The sequence below is a fragment of the Schistocerca americana genome, chromosome 1, assembly GCF_021461395.2.
Source record: "Schistocerca americana isolate TAMUIC-IGC-003095 chromosome 1, iqSchAmer2.1, whole genome shotgun sequence".
Taxonomy (NCBI): domain Eukaryota; kingdom Metazoa; phylum Arthropoda; class Insecta; order Orthoptera; family Acrididae; genus Schistocerca; species Schistocerca americana.
Genome location: NC_060119.1, coordinates 355767446 through 355788316, shown reverse-complemented (window position 1 = coordinate 355788316; position 20871 = coordinate 355767446). Strand labels below are relative to the sequence as shown.

At 37.8% G+C, this 20871-nt stretch overlaps 1 protein-coding gene across 1 annotated transcript in view; it reads right to left on the bottom strand.

Annotated features, from left to right (window-relative positions):
• LOC124599816 (protein scarlet-like) overlaps positions 1-20871 on the bottom strand; it is a 327851-nt gene that overhangs the window by 11815 nt on the left and 295165 nt on the right. Inside the window, exons 8-14 of the mRNA XM_047136109.1 lie at positions 13297-13535; positions 11401-11662; positions 11198-11229; positions 11009-11114; positions 1069-1293; positions 565-700; positions 387-492 (exon numbers count right to left, since the gene is read on the bottom strand). Coding sequence (XP_046992065.1) covers positions 387-492; positions 565-700; positions 1069-1293; positions 11009-11114; positions 11198-11229; positions 11401-11662; positions 13297-13535 — 1106 coding nt within the window. The remainder of the gene's footprint in view (positions 1-386; positions 493-564; positions 701-1068; positions 1294-11008; positions 11115-11197; positions 11230-11400; positions 11663-13296; positions 13536-20871) is intronic.

Here is a 20871-nt window from a genome sequence, read left to right as displayed (position 1 = left end):
GTACATATTAGACCGCAATCTCTGTTACAATGTAGGACTGAATAAATGGTCTCTAGCATGAGAACCATGAATTTCTGGACATAAGTTCATTAGATTATTATTTTTTTTTTTTTTATCCTCTCATCAATGAATCCCTAGAGTTTGTGCACAGGGGAAAAAATCAGCCTGTATAAGTGCACCCATTTATTTTTGTTTCCTTGTATCCAAACTGTTTTCCATAAACTGACAAAAACACTGCAAAAATAATTATAGAACAGAATGTTAGTTGATGAAATGTATTCTTCTTCTTCATGTCTAATTACCTTAAATAACACATTTTCAAATTACATGACAGCGAGAGTTGCTGAACTGACATCAACACTTCAAAGAGAAATTACTTAACTTACCCAAGATGAAGATAAATTCCTGAGAATGTTAGAGTCAGAAAATCTATAGGAACTGAGACAAGTGATGCTGTAGAAACAGATTCAAATGCTGCTGACATCACACACCCTGTAAAAATATACATTAGTTAAAAATCTCTAAATGTAGTATACATCATTACTATGTAGTAATCACACCTACCAAGAGCTGTTGCTGATATGGCACTCAGAATAACTGGTACACAGAATAAAAGAAATCCTCTCAGTCCTCCTTGTAATCCAACAATCCAAAATATAAGTGTTGTGTACATAAATGGCTCTATTATTGTACGTGGAAGCTGGAAATTAATGTACAAACATGAATTCATTATACTTCACAGACAAATCAACTAAACATTTAGTTTCCTTTCAGTATTCACACATACACTTGCATGCACGCAAACATACAGGCATATGCGTGTCCCCCCACCACACACACACACACACACACACACACACACACACACACACATGGAGAGAGAGAGAGAGAGAGAGAGAGAGAGAGAGAGAGAGAGAGTTTAAAAGCTTCTTAAGTGTACAACACGAGTTGTTAATTTATAGAGCAAAAATCATAGGTTCGTTATTAGCAAGCTAATTACTTAACAAGGATTACATTACATTACATGTGTGACTCATCTAAGAATTCAAAACAAACTAAAATGATTACCAGTATAAGCATTTTTGATATATAATATGGTCCTGGTTTGTACAATCCACTGCTTATTTCACGGAGCAAAATTGGTATTTCACTTGGAAATGTATGAAAAACACCATACGAGAAAGTGAATATAGTTTCTGTAATGATCAAGTACATTAGACCTTGAACATTCTGGATTCCTCTTTGATCAAGTTTAATGCCCACATATGGCAAAGCAAGCAGCAGAGCAATCATCTGTAAAAAAAAAGAAAAGACATATAACTATAACATGTTTCTGAACAGTGTGTTCAAATATTATCAAACAATCTGGATATAACATCATACTGCAACCTGGTGACTGGGACTGAAGTGTTACTTTAGTCAGACAAGCAATGGTAAAAGATTTTTGAACATCGTAGAATATACACGTTAGAATTAGAACATAGTTCCCTCAAATTCAAATGCACTGTCTGCAACACTGCCAACTAATATCTAACAGATGGCAACATCATTCAGAAATTGCTGAATAAATTATTACAATATCTTCAAGAAAATATCTGTTACAACAATCTATTTTTGCATTATGTCAATCCCTTTTGATAATCACTTTTGTCACTCTGTACATCACTGATACTGAGGACTGTGCTCTTGTTCCCACTTTAGACACACATCTAAACCACTGTAGAAGTTACGTGTGAATCACACTTATAATGCTGAATCCTGATGTTCTTTTCTCTTTTAATTCTGAAAATGTTATTCATTTGTTGACTCATTCATCCAGTTCTGACATGGCAATCTGGAACTGTACCATCTGTTATGACTTCAACTCCTGTGAATAACTAATTTTTCCCCCTTTGCTCATTTCTCAAAACTTTCCTCATATAGATTCATTGTTCAATGTAAAGTTTTGATATGATTATTCTATTGCTGCACATAATTTTATTGGGAAATTAGTTAGAAATTACACCTAATTCTTCAATTCTAGTACATGACATAATAAGAAAAACATTGTGAGCTAATACATATTTCTAGGGAGCATGGCACTACTAGTTTCAAAGACTGGTAGTTCAACTTTTAACCTATACCCATTTCCATGAAACTAATTACTTTACAAAATTATTAATATTCAATTCCTGAAGTAGTTATATTATCTATTGAGATTTTTCCTCAGAGCTCATTAGATTCCTAACTGAAATTGTACTTTGTTGCTCTATTTCTTTTTTTTTTCTTTTTTTTCTTTTTTCTTTTTGAATCAAGTGATGTCTCTCTCTAATTAATTAAGCCACTAATTATCAATTTGCATAATTTATCTTTAGGTAGAATAATTCTAAAAATGCCAACCATACTTGGGTGTTCCCAATGTGGCTGTATAAAGTGATTCCATAAACTTTTTTAAATTCCTGGATTTCTACATTTTTCATAGACCAAAATTTTATCAATAATTATAGTCCATTCTGAGAAGCATAATTTAACCTAGCAATTTTTCAAATGGTTGTGGACTCTCTTCATATTCTTTGTACATATGCCAGTCCTTAGTTACAGTAATTGGATGTCACTCAAAGTCTACAGTATGTGCACAGTCTCAGTTGAGCAAATAAGCATGTAACACCTATGTCAAGCATGCTTATGGTATTTATTCATGCAACAGTTATTCACAAGTTATTCATGAAAATTTGTCTGTCAGTAGCTACAATAACACCATAATGGCAATGTTTAAAAACTAAAGTGATTTCTGTAACTCAACTTGACGAATATTTTGACTGAAAAGTGTTGTTTTGTGACTTGAACAAGCTGTTGTTGAGTGTTGCGACTTTCATGAATGACTGAACTAAGTGAACTACTGCAGTGTAATTTCATCTACTGGATTATTACAAGACAGTAGGCAAACTGTGATAATTAGTGTAAAAATGAGCTATGTTCTGTGCCACTCTTAATTTTTTTAGTGACTTATAATTGCCACTGATTATTGGACAATGTTGTATTAACTTGTGCTTCAATGACTTTAGAATTTATGTCAATAATACTGCCCTGGACTCTTGGTGGTTTGTGATTGCTGACCTGATTGTGAGTACTAATAATTTCACAAAGAAGAGAAAACTGGTCACCATTCTAACAATATGACTTTGACGCTAATAAATGGGTAAAAAATGCAACCTAAATTGTGGTGTTGGATATATTTTATTTTTAGCAAACAGCATCAAATACTGAATTTTGATCTTCAATATCCCAGACTGATGTTTTACCGAAGAAGCAATGTAGACTACATACCATTATGTTGGTAGATTACAAGTCATACTTCATAAATCCCAAAACAATAGAGAGATTTCAGAGATGTTTTAGAAATTAAGTTGTATGTTAACAGACAGGAGCTTTCTGATTAATTCAGCCATGTTCTGGAGCTATCTCAGTTAAATTCAAACAATTGAGAGACTGTGATCATGTGTTTGCCCGTGCACACATGTCTGTGTGTGTGTGTGTGTGTGTGTGTGTGTGCTTTGTCTATTTTTGATAAAGATCTTGTTGGCTGAAAGCTCACTTTCTGACAGTCTTCTTTTTGTGACTGTCTGCAACACAGCATCTCCACTATATGGTGAGTAGCAACTATCCTTTTGATAATACACCTACCTCAGTTAGTCATCCATCTGGAAGCCTAGGAATTTTCACGCAGGGTTTCAGTACTGTGTGTTAATTAAATCTCTACTTCTGGCATGTATATGGCCTACTCATTTGTCTGGAACTACATAAGACAATTTTCTGAGAGATTAAGTATGTCAACTACAGGAGGGAGCTGAGCACCTGACCTTGCAGGGAGGCCATATTTAATGCTACCAGTTGTTTATTTATGATTCCATCAACATAAGGAAGCTGCCTTTCAGGCCTCATTGTTTTAGTCTGCCTAATACAATTTATTATCTACATCATCAAACACACTTATGAGGTCAAAAAATTGTCAATAAGATAATTTTTCTTGTTTAGTTCTGCTGGAACTAGGTTCTTGAGGCTAAATTGTGCTTTCTCTGCACAGTATCCTTTATGGAAGCCAAACTGAGCAACAGTTAAAAGATTATTGTCAGAAACGTGGTTCAATATTCAGTTGCAGGATACCTTCTCAGAATGCTTGAGAACACAGAAAGAAGATAGATGGGTCTGTAACGAAAGGTCATTTGTTTGTCTTCAGTTTCTTCACATATGTTTCATCTTAATTTTGTAAAAATCTACTTGTGAAACTATGCAGTTATTTTTCATCCTTTTCCTACATTTACAAAGTAACCAAAAGTAATCATCTAATATTTCTGCTTTGCTTGTAAAGTGGCTTGAAAAATGTTTATTAATAAAAGTATGATCATATATGATATCAAACCAAATTTGTGAGTAGACTGAGGATGGAAGGATATCACATGTTGTCTTGGATAGAAAGTCACTGATAGAAGAAGAAGTAACTTCAGATGAGCCCCAAGGAAATTTAATGGAAACCTTGCTGTACATGTTATCTGTTAGTGACATGTCAGACAATATTAATGGTAAGTAAAGCATTTCTACATATGATGTAGTTATCCATAAGGAAGTATTGTTGAAAAAAAAAGGCTGTACAAATATTAAATCAGATCTTCACAAGATTTCAAAGTGGTGCAAAGATTAACAGCTTGCCTTAAATGTTCACAAATGTGAAATTGTGCACTTCACAGAATGCAGACTTGTAAAAATATTTCTGCATATGATGTAGTTATTCATAAGCAAGTATTGTTGAAAAAAAAAAGGCTGTACAAATATTAAATCAGATCTTAACAAGATTTCAAAGTGGTGCAAAGATTAACAGCTTGCCTTAAATGTTCACAAATGTGAAATTGTGCACTTCACAGAATGTAGACTTGTAGTATCTTATGCCTACAACATCATTCTGTAACAACTGCAATCACTCAACTATTACAATTATGTGAGTGCAACAATCTGTAGGGATATAAATTGGAAGACCAACTAGGTTTGGCTGTAGATAAAGCAGGCAGTGGATTTCAATGAATTGGCAGGACACTAGGAACATACTGTCATATCACATAGGAGATTACGTACAAAATACCTGTGTGCCACATCTTAGAATATTTCTTAAGTGTTCAGGGTCCATACTGAATAGGACTAAGAGGGAATACTCAATGTATTTGAAGAGGGGCAGGATGAATTGGTACAACTTTGTTTTGGCTGATGGGAGAGCATCACCGAAATGCAGAAAATCTTGAATTAGCAGACCCTTGAGGGTAGGTAACAATTTTCCTGCAAAAGTTTCAAAAATCAGTATTAAGTTAAGAATCTACAAACACATTCTTTAGCCCCCTACATATTACTCCCTCAGAAACCACAAAGACCACATTCACACAAAAGGGTGCTCTTTTACCCCACTGTAGTTAATATTAGACAGCCTATGCATTCTTTGTCAATTGGAACCTCCCACAGGTAAATATGACTATCACATTTAGGATTCAGAGGATTTCTTGAGTCACTTGAAGGTGGTTAGACTACAATCACCAGATCTTCTGGTTAGCTTTGGTACTGTGTACGTATTTACAAAAGTGCCTCCACATGATTTTTAGAACTTAATAGAGGCAAGTCTGAGGAAGACATTGTGGCATTTCTTTAATTAAAGTATTCCTTATTTAATATCCAGTAGTTTGAATACCTGGATGATATCACCATGGTGTCTCTCATGGTGTCCACCTATTGTATGGAGGGTTTTGGGGAGAAAGCACTACAATCAGCACCTCTCATATCTTCCTCCTTTGGCAGTATGCTGATGATACACTGTGGTCTGATGGAGCATAAACAGTACCTATGTTTCTCCAGCTACTAAACCCACTCCACTTGAGTGTTCAGTTCACAATGGAAGTGGAAAAGGATGGCTACTAACCATTTCTAGATGTTACAGTTAGAATAAAGGCCAATGGAATCCTGAGACATAATATCTACCACAAACCTACTCACATCTAGTTATATCTGCAGGCTAAACACTGTCATGACCCTGAACAGTTCAGCACTGTCTTACATTCCCTGATACATAGAGGTGATATGCAACATCTAAGAACAGCATTAAAACATATTGGTTATTCTGAAAAAGAGGTATGTAGCACTCATCAGTCAAAGTGAGTTCACTCTAGGGATGTAAATCAAGATGTAAAGGCACTGCCTGAAATGGCATTTTCTCCTTATTTTGGAGGTGTGTCTTCAAGAATCAAAAGGATTCACAAACATACTCTTATGAGATCAAGTGTATTTTATATCCATTGCCAAAATTGAGGAATCTGTTATGTATGGTCAGAGACAATTTTGAACTTGAAAATTTGGCATATATGAGATTCTATCCCAGTATGAGAAGTCTTACACTGGGGCAGATGTCGTCGTCGTCGGCTGATACTCGTATCCGAGTTTTCATTTCTCTCCTGAGATTTCCTTTGTCACGGTTCAGGCGTGGAAGTGTCGTTGATGGCTTAGCAATCCAATCCTAGCGTGGAACAGGCGGCCACAGACATTACAGCTGATGGAAGGTGGAGGACGTGGCTGAGCCTGGAGGAGTTTACGTCTCTGGCGTTTGTCATTCTCCATTCTTCGACGTTCCAGCTCAAAGTTTTGAAGAGCATTTGAGGTAACTGAGCGCCAGCGACTTCGGTCTTCTGCTATTGTGGACCAGTTACTCGGATCGATGTTCAAGTTTTTCAGATTTTTCTTGTACTGATCCTTATAACGTTTGAGAGGGGCACCTCGTGGCCTTTTACCTGTGCTCACTTCGCTGTACAGCATTTGGCGTGGAAGTCTGTCATTTTTCATCCGCTGGACATGTCCGACCCATCTGAGTTGATGCCCAATGATAAGAGCTTCCATGCTATGCATTTTTGCTCTCTCTAGAACAGCCGTGTTGGATATGAAGTCATCCCATTTTAGGTTCATGATATATCTTAGCTTCTGTTGGTTGAAGCGTTCTAGTTTCTTCAGATCGCAGCGATACAACGTCCAGGTTTCGCAACCATATAGCAGGGTGGAAATGACTACAGCTTTGTACACCATCAGTTTGGTGTACAGTGTTAGGTCTTTATTCAGGAAGACACGCTTTGTAAGACGACCAAATGCTACATGTGCAGCACGTATTCTATTCTCCACTTCTTTTCCAGATGAGCAGTTGGATGACAGTATGCTTCCCAGGTAGAGGAAATGGTCCACTTGTTCCAGGAGTGTATCATAGATGGATATGCTGAAGTCAGGAACGGAGGAGCCAGGAGTTGGCTGCGCCATCACCTTTGTCTTTGAAATATTGATGGAGAGACCAAATCGTTCGTACGCCCTGCTGAAGGAATCAACTGACAGCTGCAACTCTGCAGGTGAATGAGCTGGAGAGGCATTGTCATCAGCATACTGCAGCTCTGTCACACGAGTGGTACTGGTGAACCTTTTTGAATGGAGTCTGGACTGGTTGAATAATCCTCCATCAAACCTGTACTTTAGTTCTATTCCTGCATTGTTTACGGTTGTCTCGTAAAGCATAGCTGCCAGATACAATGCAAATAATGTAGGTGCAAGAACGCATCCTTGTTTAAGCCCACTTGTTATTGGGAATTCACCAGTCATTTCATTCTGGCAGAGGACCTGTCCAGTCATATCAACGTGGAGAGCTTCAATCAGGTCAACAAAATGTTCAGGGCAGCCGAAGCGTTTTAAGACCATCCACATGGCTTCTCTGGGAACTGTATCAAAGGCCTTTTCTAGATCGTAGAAAACAAGTAGTAAAGGCTTTTGCTGTTCTCTGCACTTCTCCTGTAGTTGTCGTGCACAGAAGATCATGTCAATTGTCCCTCTTGAAGGTCGAAACCCGTATTGAGACTCAGGTAGTATAGTCTCTGAAAGTGTCTGGAGGCGATTTAAAAGGATTCTTGCAAAAATTTTTCCAGTGACAGAGAGTAGAGATATTCCCCGGTAGTTACCACAGACGCTTTTGTCGCCCTTTTTGAAGATGGTGACAATTGTGGAGTTCTTCAAGTCAGCTGGTACCTTGCGGGTTTCCCACATTAATATAATAAGTGAGAAGAGTCTAGTTTTTAGAGGCAAGCCGCCACCCTCAATAAGCTCCATCGGGATGCTGTCAGGTCCAGGAGCCTTCCCAGGTTTCACACTCTTGAGTGCCTTGCAAAATTCTTGAAAAGTTGGAGGATCAGCCAGACAGGGTTTTGGAGGGTGCTGTGGGACATTTTTGAGAAAATCTCCAGCGGCAGTAGAAGGGCTGTTTAACAGTGAGCTGAAGTGCTCTTTCCAACGATTTAAGATGTCCTGACTTTCAGTAAGAATGGTGGAGTTGTCAGCAACTTTAAGTGCTCCTGATGATGAGCGGATAGGTCCATACAGCTCTTTAATACCAGCATAAAAGCCACGCAGGTTCCTTGCATCAGAAAGATTTTGGAGTTCTGTGGCTTTCTGTTGCCACCATTTGTTCTTGATTACTCGTATTTCACTTTGACATTTCTGCTTGAGTTCTAGAAAGTGTGCTTTCTTTTCTGCGCAGGATGGATCTTGAGCAAGGGATAGGTAAGCATCCCGCTTTGCATTGATGATGGCTTGGATTTCTCCGTGGTTGTCATCAAACCAGTCACTTCTTTTCCGTGCACTACAACCAACAACATTCTCAGCAGTTTCTTTGATGATGTTCTTTAATGTGGTCCATTCTTGTTCGACGTCATCTGTGGTTGCTGGAGCTTTGTTAAGTTGTTCGGACAGTATGTCTTGGAAGTGTGAGCGAACATTTTTGTTGTTCAGGTTGCTTATGTTGAATTTTCTGCGTGGTGGGTTTGAAAAGTGGGATCGTGGCTTGCGATACTTTGGTACTCTCAAACGGCTGACTAAAAGTCTATGGTCCGTCCAGCACTCATCGATGTTTAGTGCTGCTTTTGTGATGAGAATGTCTTTCTTGTCACGCTGTCGCGTAATAACGTAGTCTATAAGATGCCAATGTTTGGAGCGTGGGTGCATCCATGTGGTCTTATAGCGGTTACGCAAACGGAATTGGGTATTGGAGATGAAAAGCTCGTGCTCAGCACACAGACCAAGAAGTAGCAACCCATTTGCATTGCAGTTTCCCACCCCTTGTTTACCCATGACATCTCTCCAAAAACGGTTGTCCCTTCCCACTCTGGCATTGAAATCACCAAGTAAAATTAATTTATCTTGAATGGGTATTTTAGAGAGAGTACTGTTCAGTTGGTGGTAGAACTGATTCTTTGTGTCTTCATCACTGTCTAAAGTAGGAGCATATGCAGAGACGAAGGTGATGAATCTGTCTGAACCAGTGGGTACTCTAAGAGTCATCAGTCTTTCATTAATTGAGACAGGTGTAAGTCGAAGATCTTTCACTATTTTCATTTTTACGGCAAATCCTGCACCATGGATGCGTGGTTCTCCTGCATCCTTTCCCTTCCAGAAGATGGTGTACCCTGAACGTACCTCACTAATGTGTCCCTCACCTGAGAGTCTTGTCTCACTCAAGGCAGCAATGTCTATATCTAGACGGGCTAGTTCTTGGGTGATAAGAGCAGTTCTTCTCTCTGGTCTGTAATTGTTCACGTCCAGGAGGGTCCTGACATTCCATGTCCCTATTGTCATAATCATTTCATTCTTCTTTTGTTTACGTCCGCAGTATAAGGAGTGACCTACTGGGTGCGGATTCCCAGCCCGGTTCAAGTGTGACTTCCGATGTTTAGCCCACATTTTCTAGGGCCTTCCCCATTCAGGGTGGGCAGCGGTCATCCTAAATAGGCCTGCCCAGTCGCAGGTGCAGGACCGGATTCCCGAGTAGTCACACGGGTTCTCAGGAAGGCGACCATCACACACCTGCCGCCAGTGTGCAGGTCCAGACTAGTAGCTTCCAGCCTCACTCGGAGCCTGCTACCATCGTCCTTATCCCATCGCCATTGGTCTTTAGAGAAAATGACAGGAGAAATTGCCATTTGCGTGAATTTGTTTAAGGTGGATTACAGCTTGCGAGGAAGTGACCCACACACTATGATTCTGGAACAATTCATCACGGCACATATGTATGTGACATGTGACTTCCGGTACCAGAACTGCAACGAACTGCCGCGAGCTCAATGATGGCTGAGCGGCGCCTTTACAGCCAGTTCGTCTGGCATGACCTCTTCCGCCTCCACGATCTTTGAGAACCTGGGATATAAGATTCTTCTTCCGCTCGCTTCGCCGTTGGGTCGGAGGGTAGATAATAGATACTAGAGAGGAAAGTGAAAGACACCCTTGGGCCTCGGAAACCTAATACCGTTGGGGTCGAAGAAACCAAGAGTTGGCCGAGGGGGGCCGGATAGGAAAGGAAACAGGAGAAGCCTGACACAAGTAAGTGGAAGTAATGCCAGGCTTAGCTAAGGGCCCGTGTGGATGCCACCCACATACTCCCAAGACGGGAGCCCCCTGCGGATGGGGCAGATGTATTGCACTGTGTACTGCTGGCACTGTGACCTAGTGTGCACTGCATTAATAGTTCTGTTCGATGGTGCCCAGCTAATTTTGTTCATCTCTCTTGAAGATGCCACTTTGGCTTTATTGTGTTAAGACAATGGTAAGGCTTTGAATGTTTTATACAGATCTGAAGATAGTCACTATGAACTGAAATTGGTAGTCTAATGACAATTTCCTGTGTTCATCAACTTTAATTAAAGAAAGAGATACTGTACTTCCTAAATGACTGTCTTCATTTGTGACTATTTTGCAGCTTATAAAGCACTTTTTGTGACATGTAATAGTTTCTGATTATAGTCACCATTGTGAAAAAGACAATAGAAGTTGATGTTACCTCCATATTCAAATTGGTTTGTGCATTTTTACTGAAAGGAGATATTAATATTTTCCACAAAGACAAGGTTGCTACAGAGTATCATTATTTTTAGAAATACTGTTGTCATTACATCACACATTAAATGTAAGAAAAGATAATTACCATGTATAAGCCTATTCTTATGGAAACATCAGTCGAATGGCGGATCAGGTCAATAAAAGTTCTTCTTGTCAACCAATAAACTTGTGTTAAATGGTGTGGCTTACGCCTGTAAAGGAGTAAAAGATTACAAGTTAGCATACAAGTGAAAAGTGAGTATTCTGCAGTTTTTAACAATCTGTTCATACTTACAGTGACATGTAGTTGCCAAACTCATGGTCTTGCTGGAAAACAATATTGTGCTATTAATGCATCTCTCATGTTTATTTAAACAATAGTTCTCTAAAAATAAAGACCCTTAAATATAATTAGGCCTAGTATTCTCCTAATAAATTATTTTTATGAGTATTCACTTAGAAATACACTTTGTAAATGGCAAGTGATATAAAACAAACCTCATGATAAAATTTAAGACCACCATTTGTGTATGAGACAGTTTTGTTTTCAAATAATTCTTGGTTCGGTAACAAATATTTCTGGTTTTGATAGCTAGAAGCTATTTGATCTGCTATATACTTGCTGTAGGGAGATTTTTCAAATTCATCACAAAGCCATTCTATTTTTCTTGAACATTCAGCTTCTTTGCCAGGAACTATTGCCAACTGAGAGACGTAAAATTCTGCCTTGTTAAATGTAGTTGGACACACGAGACCTAAACTGTAAACAGGAAATAATTAACATCAGACCTTACATCATATACTACTTGAAGTGCATGAATCTTTTAAACTTAATAACAATTATAAGCACTCTCATAAAAGTTATCACTGTAATGGCCACATGCATCAATGGAAAAAAGGAAAAGAAACAACCAAATCAGAGAAGGTGAGGTACTGGCAGAATTAAAGCTGTTAGAAGAGGTCATGACTTGTGCTTGGGTAGCTCATATGGTAGAGCACTTGCCTGCAAAAGACAAAAATCCTGAGTTCGAGTCTCGGTCTGGTACACAGTTTTAATCTGCCAGAAGTTTCAGCCTAAACATACTTCATAAGTAATGTATACTAAACAATTAAAGATCACTTAGAAGACTCACAGTAGGAGTTAATAATGAAAGGGGATGACTACAACACCCTGTCACACTACAATACATGGTCACAGTGTAATGCCGTCACAAGTAAATGTGCCACCAAGATCTGTAGTGAATGATAGTAATGTCATTCTGAGCACAATATCTTACTCACTTGGGTATGAGAGTGGAAGGAGGGGGAAGGGGGCATGGAGACCCCCGGAGTCACCTGTGTGTGCTGTGAGGCTGTGCAAACATTGTTTTATATGTATTATGAGTTATCTGATGCAAATTGTGTATGATCAGAGGAACATTTTGCAAAAGAGACAAACTGAATGAAACAGTACAGTTGTTAAGACACTGACCTCATATTCCAGAGGATGTTGTTTACTATTTAGGTTTCCCATGGTTCTCCTAAATCATTTCAGGCAAATGCCAATGTGGTTTCTTCAGCAAGGTCACAACTGACCACCTGTCCTACCCAAATAAAACCTACTTACATATTTTATGTGAAATGTAATGTAACCAGCTCAATGATAAATTTGAAATCTTCTGATACCAGTGGGTATTGATAGTTTTGTTTATGTAAAAATAAATTCATATAAGCACACAATTATAAAAGTTAATTATTTCATTCTTAAATATTTATGTATGTTCTATGTATTTTAACCATGTTGTATTACTTTACATAAAATTATATAAATTCATATTTGTTAATTTTGATGAATATGTATCAGCAATTTTCTCTGACAAAGATGTTAACTCTTTGTTTCAAATAGAATCTTTGTTCCTCTTTGTTGTGGTGGACTTGGTGGGGATGGGTTGTAAAAGGAAGTTGAGTCATTTGTGACACTACATAAAGCAGATGTATTGGTTGTGTTTGTATAAATTGTGTCAGCACGATATGTGAAATGTTGCACAATACAAATGCTTCAAAGTTCACATACTTTATTTCATTTGGTATACTGAGAATTACCCAGCTTCCACAATATTTTCACCAATTAAGTTTCTCCTTACTAAAAGATGACCAGCAGGTTTTATCATGCCTCTAAAGAAGATGATGAAGCCATCATCAAGATAAACAGGTAAGTAAAATTTCACCTTTTCATGTGTGGATGTGTTCTCCTATGCACCTCACTTTAAATTAATGACTATTGTTTGGTCTGAAGAAAAATTATTGAACACACAGCACTGAAGATGCACATCCCAGTGTCTACATTAGAGCTATTTATTTTTATTGTATTACAATTACAAGTCTTATATCATTGTGAGATTAAATAAAAGTCACCTTTTAAAATGCTTTGCTGCCTCTCCGACATCACCATGGAAAGCAACACGGCCACCAGCCAGCAAAAGGACTTCATTAAATAAATCAAAGAGCCCAGATGCAGGCTGGTGTATTGTACAAATGACAGCTTTGCCCATCTCAGCAAACTGCCGCAGCTTTTCCACCACAACTCCAGCACTATAGCTGTCCAACCCTGTTGTTGGCTCATCACAGAACAGAAGGAGTGGGTCTGTCAGCAGCTGCAAATAATTTTTTCTCATATTGTATAATAAAGCTAACCTGTACATCTAGCACAGTAACTGACAATGAAAACTAAGATTTACTCTTACTATAAAAGGAAGCTTTTGAAAAAAAAGCAATATTTTAGGACTATAGGAAACAATAAACATTGTTAACAAGCCTGCGTCACACAATGTATATTAGCTGTTTTTCTTCAATATGAGTTAGTACTGTCACATAATTGATAAGTATATAGTAGTAGATTAAAGCTGCTGAACTGTGGTATTACAAGAGTAGTTGAATTTCTGAAAGTAGTATATTTTCTGTTGATTGGGTGGACCTTGACTTTTAGCCAGCTTATGTGTAAATAAAAGTGGCAAATGCTTTTGATAAATCAGACAACAATATATTCTTAATTACAGATTGCTATAAATACATGAATTCATCTGTGTGACAATGTATATTTTTAATTGTTCCGGATAATATGAGGATCCTCCCTCATAATTGTATCTACAGAACATATTCGGATGAACAAATAAGCATTTTCTATAGACATTTAAGTTCTTTTTCTCCTTAAATGGGTTGAAGCAGATGGAAATTGCTGTTATACGATATGTACTTTTGTATAATATGAGAAAAATTGAGGAAAGATAATGTATTTTAATTTTCTTAGTAGAAAGGTTGCCTGCATAACTGTTTTTTTTTCACTAGGTAGTATAAGTATGTAGAAAATTTCTGGCAGGATTTAAATAATTTAGGAGTAAAGGAGACCACTTGCTGAATAGCAGAAGTGTTGAGTCATTGATAGGCACATGCAAAAGAGAAAGAAAACTACCTGGCTCTGGGAATAATTCCTTTGTCTAGCTAGAAAACAAACACAAACACATACAAAAACACACACACACACACACACACACACACACACACACACACAGATACATTTATGCTTGCACATCATGATGATAATGTTTGGTTTGTGGGATGCTCAACCGTGTGGTCATCAGTGCCCAATACAAAGTCCCAATTTTTATACAGTCTAATTTTTTTTTCACAGTCCAATCAACACACTCTCATGAATGATGATGATGATGATAATGATGATGAAATGATGAGGAAAACACGAACACCCAGTCCCCAGGCAGAGAAAATCCCCAACGCGGTCAGGAATTGAACCCGGGACCCCTTGATCCAGAGGCAACAATGCTAGCCACTACACCACTTGCTGCAGACCCCCTACTTCATGCTGGCTGGACACTCAAACAAGTTGCTAGAAGGACCAAGTATAGCCTCTTTGCTCATTTTAAAAAATAATATAAACAATCACTGCACATGTGAATCAACACTAAACTCACAATGGCTGCTTACTGCTATAGCGCACAATACTGTTACAAGGGAAACTCACCATCACACTCACCTCAGATTTAGTGGTAAGAGGGCCCAGTGGACAGCCCATCAGAAATTAAATATAGATCAAGTTTGAAAACAACAAAAAGGTGCACTGAACAGTGAAAAAGTAAAACAAAATAGAAACAGTCAATCGTCCAACATAACAAGTGCAACACTGAGCTCAGAAAGCAACAGCATTGTGGTAAAGTGGTCACAGTGTTGGATTAACAAGCAGGCAAGCCATGTTCAAATTCCCAAGTGCCTTTGTTCTATTATTATTATTTCGCTGTTTGCTGTATTCAAATTTGTGTCAGTGTAGTGGTGTAAAGTCCATTTGCAACAGTAGGCAAGGCATCTTCAAATTCCCAAGTGCCTTTGTTTTATTATTATTATTTCACTGTTCGCTGTATTCAAATTTGTGTCTATGTAGTGATGTAAAGTCCATTTGCAACAGCGAGGTGTAAGGAAGGGACCTATAATGAAAATTGATCCTGCACAAGTACTCTAGTAGCAGCTGAAAGGAAGTGGCTTTCTAATGGGAACAGCCAAGCTTTTGTGACAAAGCGACAAGTCAACCGAATCCTCCATCAGAAAAAGCCTGGTGTGTCATACACGGAATTAGTGACGGTATATGTGTCATATGATAGGACCTAATTTGTATGGTTGGTGAGTGAGTGAGATATGCCTCCTTGTCCTATTTAGGTGTTCATATGAATATTAATATGATCACTCCCAAAGAAATGATGAAAACATAATAATTTGTCACATAAGCTGCAACAAATGAATGCAACAGTTTCACAATGAAACACTTCCTCTGTGTTCTGTCAAAACGTATTTTTTAATGGTTTTGAAATTGTGTTTCATTTTGGTAACATTTTTTTAACAGTTTTGAATTTGCATTCCATTTTGGAAGTTCTGACTCTTGAATTCCTTTGTTGAAACACAGTTCATGTCCATTTATTTGTTGTTTTCATTTCTGTGAGACATCTAGGTGGTATCTCACCTGCTCTCACTATTCGTCACATTTATTTGCATTGGTAATGTATTCTTACCACATAACTTATATTCTGTAACCAGTGTATAATATGACAACTGCCAAGGCTACAGACGGTTCAAAGAGTTGTGCGAAGAAAAGAAAAAAAAAATGGCATGAGAGGATTTAGAACCTGGCTCACCCACTTTGCAGTCCATCATCATGACCACTTAACCCTGATACCATGGCTCTTACATTCCACTCAATACTGCACTTGCTAAGTTTGGACCATTCACTGTTTGTATTTTGCCTCCCTTTCTTTTTTTCCACCTTCTTCCTGTTTTCATGCTTGATCTTTGTTCAGTTTTTGACAGGCTATCTGCTGGGCCATATTACCACTAAATCTGAGGGGGGTGCAATGGGAATGAACCCTTGTTAGCTAAAGTTGGCAATAAGTGTAAACATTCAGGGGTAGCATGAAGTCATCTGATATTTACCAGTCAGAGAGGAGTCAAATTAAAGCATTTTTAATTATGCTCCTGATTAAAACCAGTCAAATTAAAGCATTTTTAATTATGCTCCTGATTAAAACCTATGTCAAAAATCTTATATGAAAATCAAAACCATGCAACAGTTCTATAGTTTTCGAATTCTGAGGATTCTGATATGCTCTGCAAGTGATCTGCTTTCCTTAAGAAGCATTTTCCAATGAACAATTCTGGAGTGTCACTGGGCAATTAGGCTGTAGGTCACATCTATGGATATTTTCAAACTGCAAGTACGAAACAAATTTTGATGAAGTATTGTCAGCTCCTATAATCACCACAGAATTCGGGAATACTACTGTACCATTAAAACAATTCATCTCACTTTGACAGTATCTCAGTTAACCTACTAAAACACTGATCTGTCAAAATATGTAAACTACTGAGCAATATCCATAACTCAGCAGTGTACCATGGTATATTCCCACAGGGAATAAAATGTGCCACAACAAAATCTAAAATGTGAGCCTTTACAGACTGATTTCTTTTCTTACAATACTGGTATATCAACAGAAATCAAAAATTTGTCACACACTTTAAAATACTTTGAACACTTCAGCATTTTAAATAAAAGGCAAACTGGCTTCCAGAATAAAATCATCTAAATAGGCAATACTATTGTCAGAAAATGTCCAGTAGTACAGCAGCATGGGCTCATTAGGTAACCTGCTGAAATGCTGTATCACCAACAGGAAGCAGAAAGTAATTCTGGAAGCTGTGGATTGCAAATAGGGAGTATCTGCTGCACCTTATCATACAGTCCAACAGTAATCTGTCCTAGGTTCATGTTGTTTTTGATTTATGCTAAAAATCTGCCTGCAGCTAGGAATAGTGATGAGTTCAAATCTACTGTTTTCAGACAACACCGACATTGTAATGGAAAATTTGGAAACCACTGTCACCAACAAAATTTTATCAACAGAATTTAACTGTCTTTCAGTTAACTTCATTTCTGCAAATATAAGCAAAACAAATTTTACATGGCTTTTAAGAAACAAACAGTAACACTGGTAGCTTATTTTGCGTGTGTTCTTCTAGGGGAAATCTTCTATTCTCAAAAAAATCTTCCAAGAACCAGTCTGTCACAAAATTTTTAGCCAACTGAAATACTTGTTACTACGTCCCAATACATTTTTTCTCTTATTTGCATCATTGTGAACAATTCAATTCTCTTTGAAAGCAACTCAGCAGTCTACATGCATGAAACTAGAGATATGAATGATATATACTGCCAATCAAAAAATCTATCACTGGCACAGAAAGGTACTAAATGTAAGGTATTTTGTTCCTGCAGTTATCTTTGGTGTAAGTAGTCAAGTGGCAGCTAGATTGGAAACAGGAATGCAGCTGGACTGCTGAGTTAGATAATGGAGTAGTTTTGAAGTACACAAATAGCCTGAGTGCTGAACAAATAAACAGAAAAGTATGTGTGTATGTTAATGATGTTCTGTTCACAGTTAGTTGGTGCACTGCTGCAGAGACTAGTAGGCATATCAAATGGCAAGTATAAAAACAGAATCTGTATAATAAGTGAAGTAAGCAAAAGAATGTGTGTTGTGTGGTTGTATCCATTCTGTGGTAAATAACAATTTGTAGTACAACTTTCAGTTATGTGGTGTGATCCTCCCCTCATAGACAACATACTGAGTGACTCAGTAAACTAACTGTTTAGTATTTATTACCTTGCAATGATACCTTAAAATTTTTGATGAATGACTGGACAATCTTCGGTGAAGAGGTGTGTGGAGAGAATAATTCGAGAGAACAAAATCAAAATTAAAAAGTGATGATGACAGAGCTGGTGCAACATGCCAGTTACAGGTGGAATGATACCCATTGTTGAGTGGAGGAGCAGCATAGTGGACCACAGAGACAGATCACAGTGTTTCTAATAAACTATGAGGGGAATCAAAAAGTTTCCTTTGACAGTGTTGCTGCAGTGTGTATGCAACACAGCGTGACTCCAGTGTGAGTATATAAGCACTGTCATGGAGGCAAGGGTTCATATTGGCATTTGTGTCTTTCCAATGTCCATGTAATAAATGTGGAAACATGAACTATGGCAACATTATTACCATATGTGTCAAAACAGGAACAATGTGCTGTTATTCCTTTCTTGGCTGCTGAAGGACAAACGCCAACAGACATCCGGTAGAGAATGAAGAATGTGTATGGGGTGGCATGTCACTGAAAAAACACTATTTTGAAACATTGCAACAAGGAGTGGTTCTGTTTCACAATAACACATTTCCCCATATCACAAATGTTGTAACGCAGAACTCACGTGAACTCAAGTGGGAGACACTTGAGCCCTATAATCCTCATCTCCCCCCATGTGATTATCACATTCATGGTCTCTTTAAAAAAAAGCCTTGAAGGATCAACAATTCCAGTCAGATGAGAATATGCAGCAGGCAGTTATGGACTTCTTCACACAGTAGAACGTGGTGTTTTACGGCTACCTTCATCCTGGGATGATTGCCTCGGTGTTCATGGTGGTTTTGCTTGTTTGGTATATCAATTCTGAATGCCTCAGTACTCATGGCAGTTTTGCCTGTTTGGCATACCAATTATGGACTGTACATCATTCAAACAGAAACTTTTCTGTTGCCCCTTATATGACATGGGTAAGTGAATATATTCTCAAGACTGAAATGACAGAAGTAACTAGAAGAACACCAGGGAGCACTCTTCAGCAGTGCAGAGGATGCAGTGCCACACAACAGCACTATAGAAACAGTTTCAAAATAGTTAGAAGTTTTCAAAATAGCAAGAAGTAAGTCTGGATGTCAAAAATCTTAATTTTGCCAAGCAGTGCTACAGTAGGATATTTGATTAGAACAGTTATATTTTTGGAGTGTGGAATATCATGTGATGATTCAGTGTGAACTGTGTTAGAATTGTACCATATGTGTTTATTCAAATTGTTAAGCATGAACTATTATAAACCCAGTATGGGTCAAACAAATGAGAAGTAGAATGAAATCATTTGGGAGAAAAGCAGCACTACAGCAACAGTTTCAAAATAGTTAGAAGTTTTCAAAATAGCAAGAAGTAAGTCTGGATGTCAAAAATCTTAATTTTGCCAAGCAGTGCTACAGTAGGATATTTGATTAGAACAGTTATATTTTTGGAGTGTGGAATATCATGTGAGGATTCAGTGTGAACTGTGTTAGAATCGTACCTTATGTGTTTACAAATTGTTAAGCATGAACTATTATAAACCCAGTATGGGTCAAACAGATGAGAAGTACAATGAAATCATTTGGGAGAAAAACATAGAGAGAACATGGTGAAAGGTGTAGAACTGCATTAGAGAAACTAAATTTGCTGAAGAAATTCATGGAAGAATGGAAGAGGCAATAGATAAAAGGAACAAGATAAAGAAAGAAGAACAATGCCCAAAGGAGGTAGCACGACAAGCACAATGGAAGGCATTTGGGAGGGAATAGGATGAAGAAGAAGGACAGTTGAGTAAACCGGGAGAAAAATATCACAAAAAAACAATAAAAGAACTTGAAGGAGTTTCATTGCCATTGTCTAGTAAGCCAGCGGAATATATAGTGAGTTATGAGGAATTAGAAACTGACAATAAAGAAAGTTCTGCCAAGCTGCACAGAGCGCTCCAAAAACAAAACTAAACTGAAAAAGTTGCATATACATGTGAAGAAATATGACTGCGTATAGATTTAGGTCAGGAAGAAGGTTTGAAAGAAAAGAGCGTCACACAAGCAGGGGACAGCAGTGTAATCGAAATGGAGACAGAATGAAGGCTTTGCTAGTACTAAATTTATGGTGTGGATTTCATATTTGGAGTGGACTGGATGACAGGGCAACAAATAGAGGTTAATTTTGAGAAAATGCTGTGAAGATTAGGAAGGGTGGAACAAAGCAAATGCTTACATCAAAAGAGGAGAAGACTAAAGTGGATACAGAAGTGTTTACAAGGATATAATGCACTGCCATAGAAGGAGACCCTTGGAAGTGGGAACATATAGCTCATGTAAAATACAGCAATTTGAGATCACATCTGAAAGAGGAAAAGCATATAGTTGAAGAGGAATAAGGAGGAAAAAAGAAGAAGAATGCACAATTGAAGAAGAGGAGATTATCAGGAAAATCACAGAAAATGATAGCAAAATAGAATAAAACAGACCAAAACACTAGAAAAAGAAAGTGAACAGAGGAAGTTTTGGTAAATAAAGAAGAAGAAAAAGAAGATGAGATTGGGAGCCTGAACAAGACACAAAATTTACAACCATTTCTAAAATATCACATATGTTCCATGGAAGAAGAAGCAGAACATATTTTATGGCATGAAAAATAATGGCAGGAAGAAGAGTAAAGGCAGACTGCAAGCCTCATTATACTGTAGTTACAGCCACACACAGTGGTGTTTAATAAAAACTGTACAAGTGTTTATGTTATTTTGCTGGCAATTGCTTAGGTGCA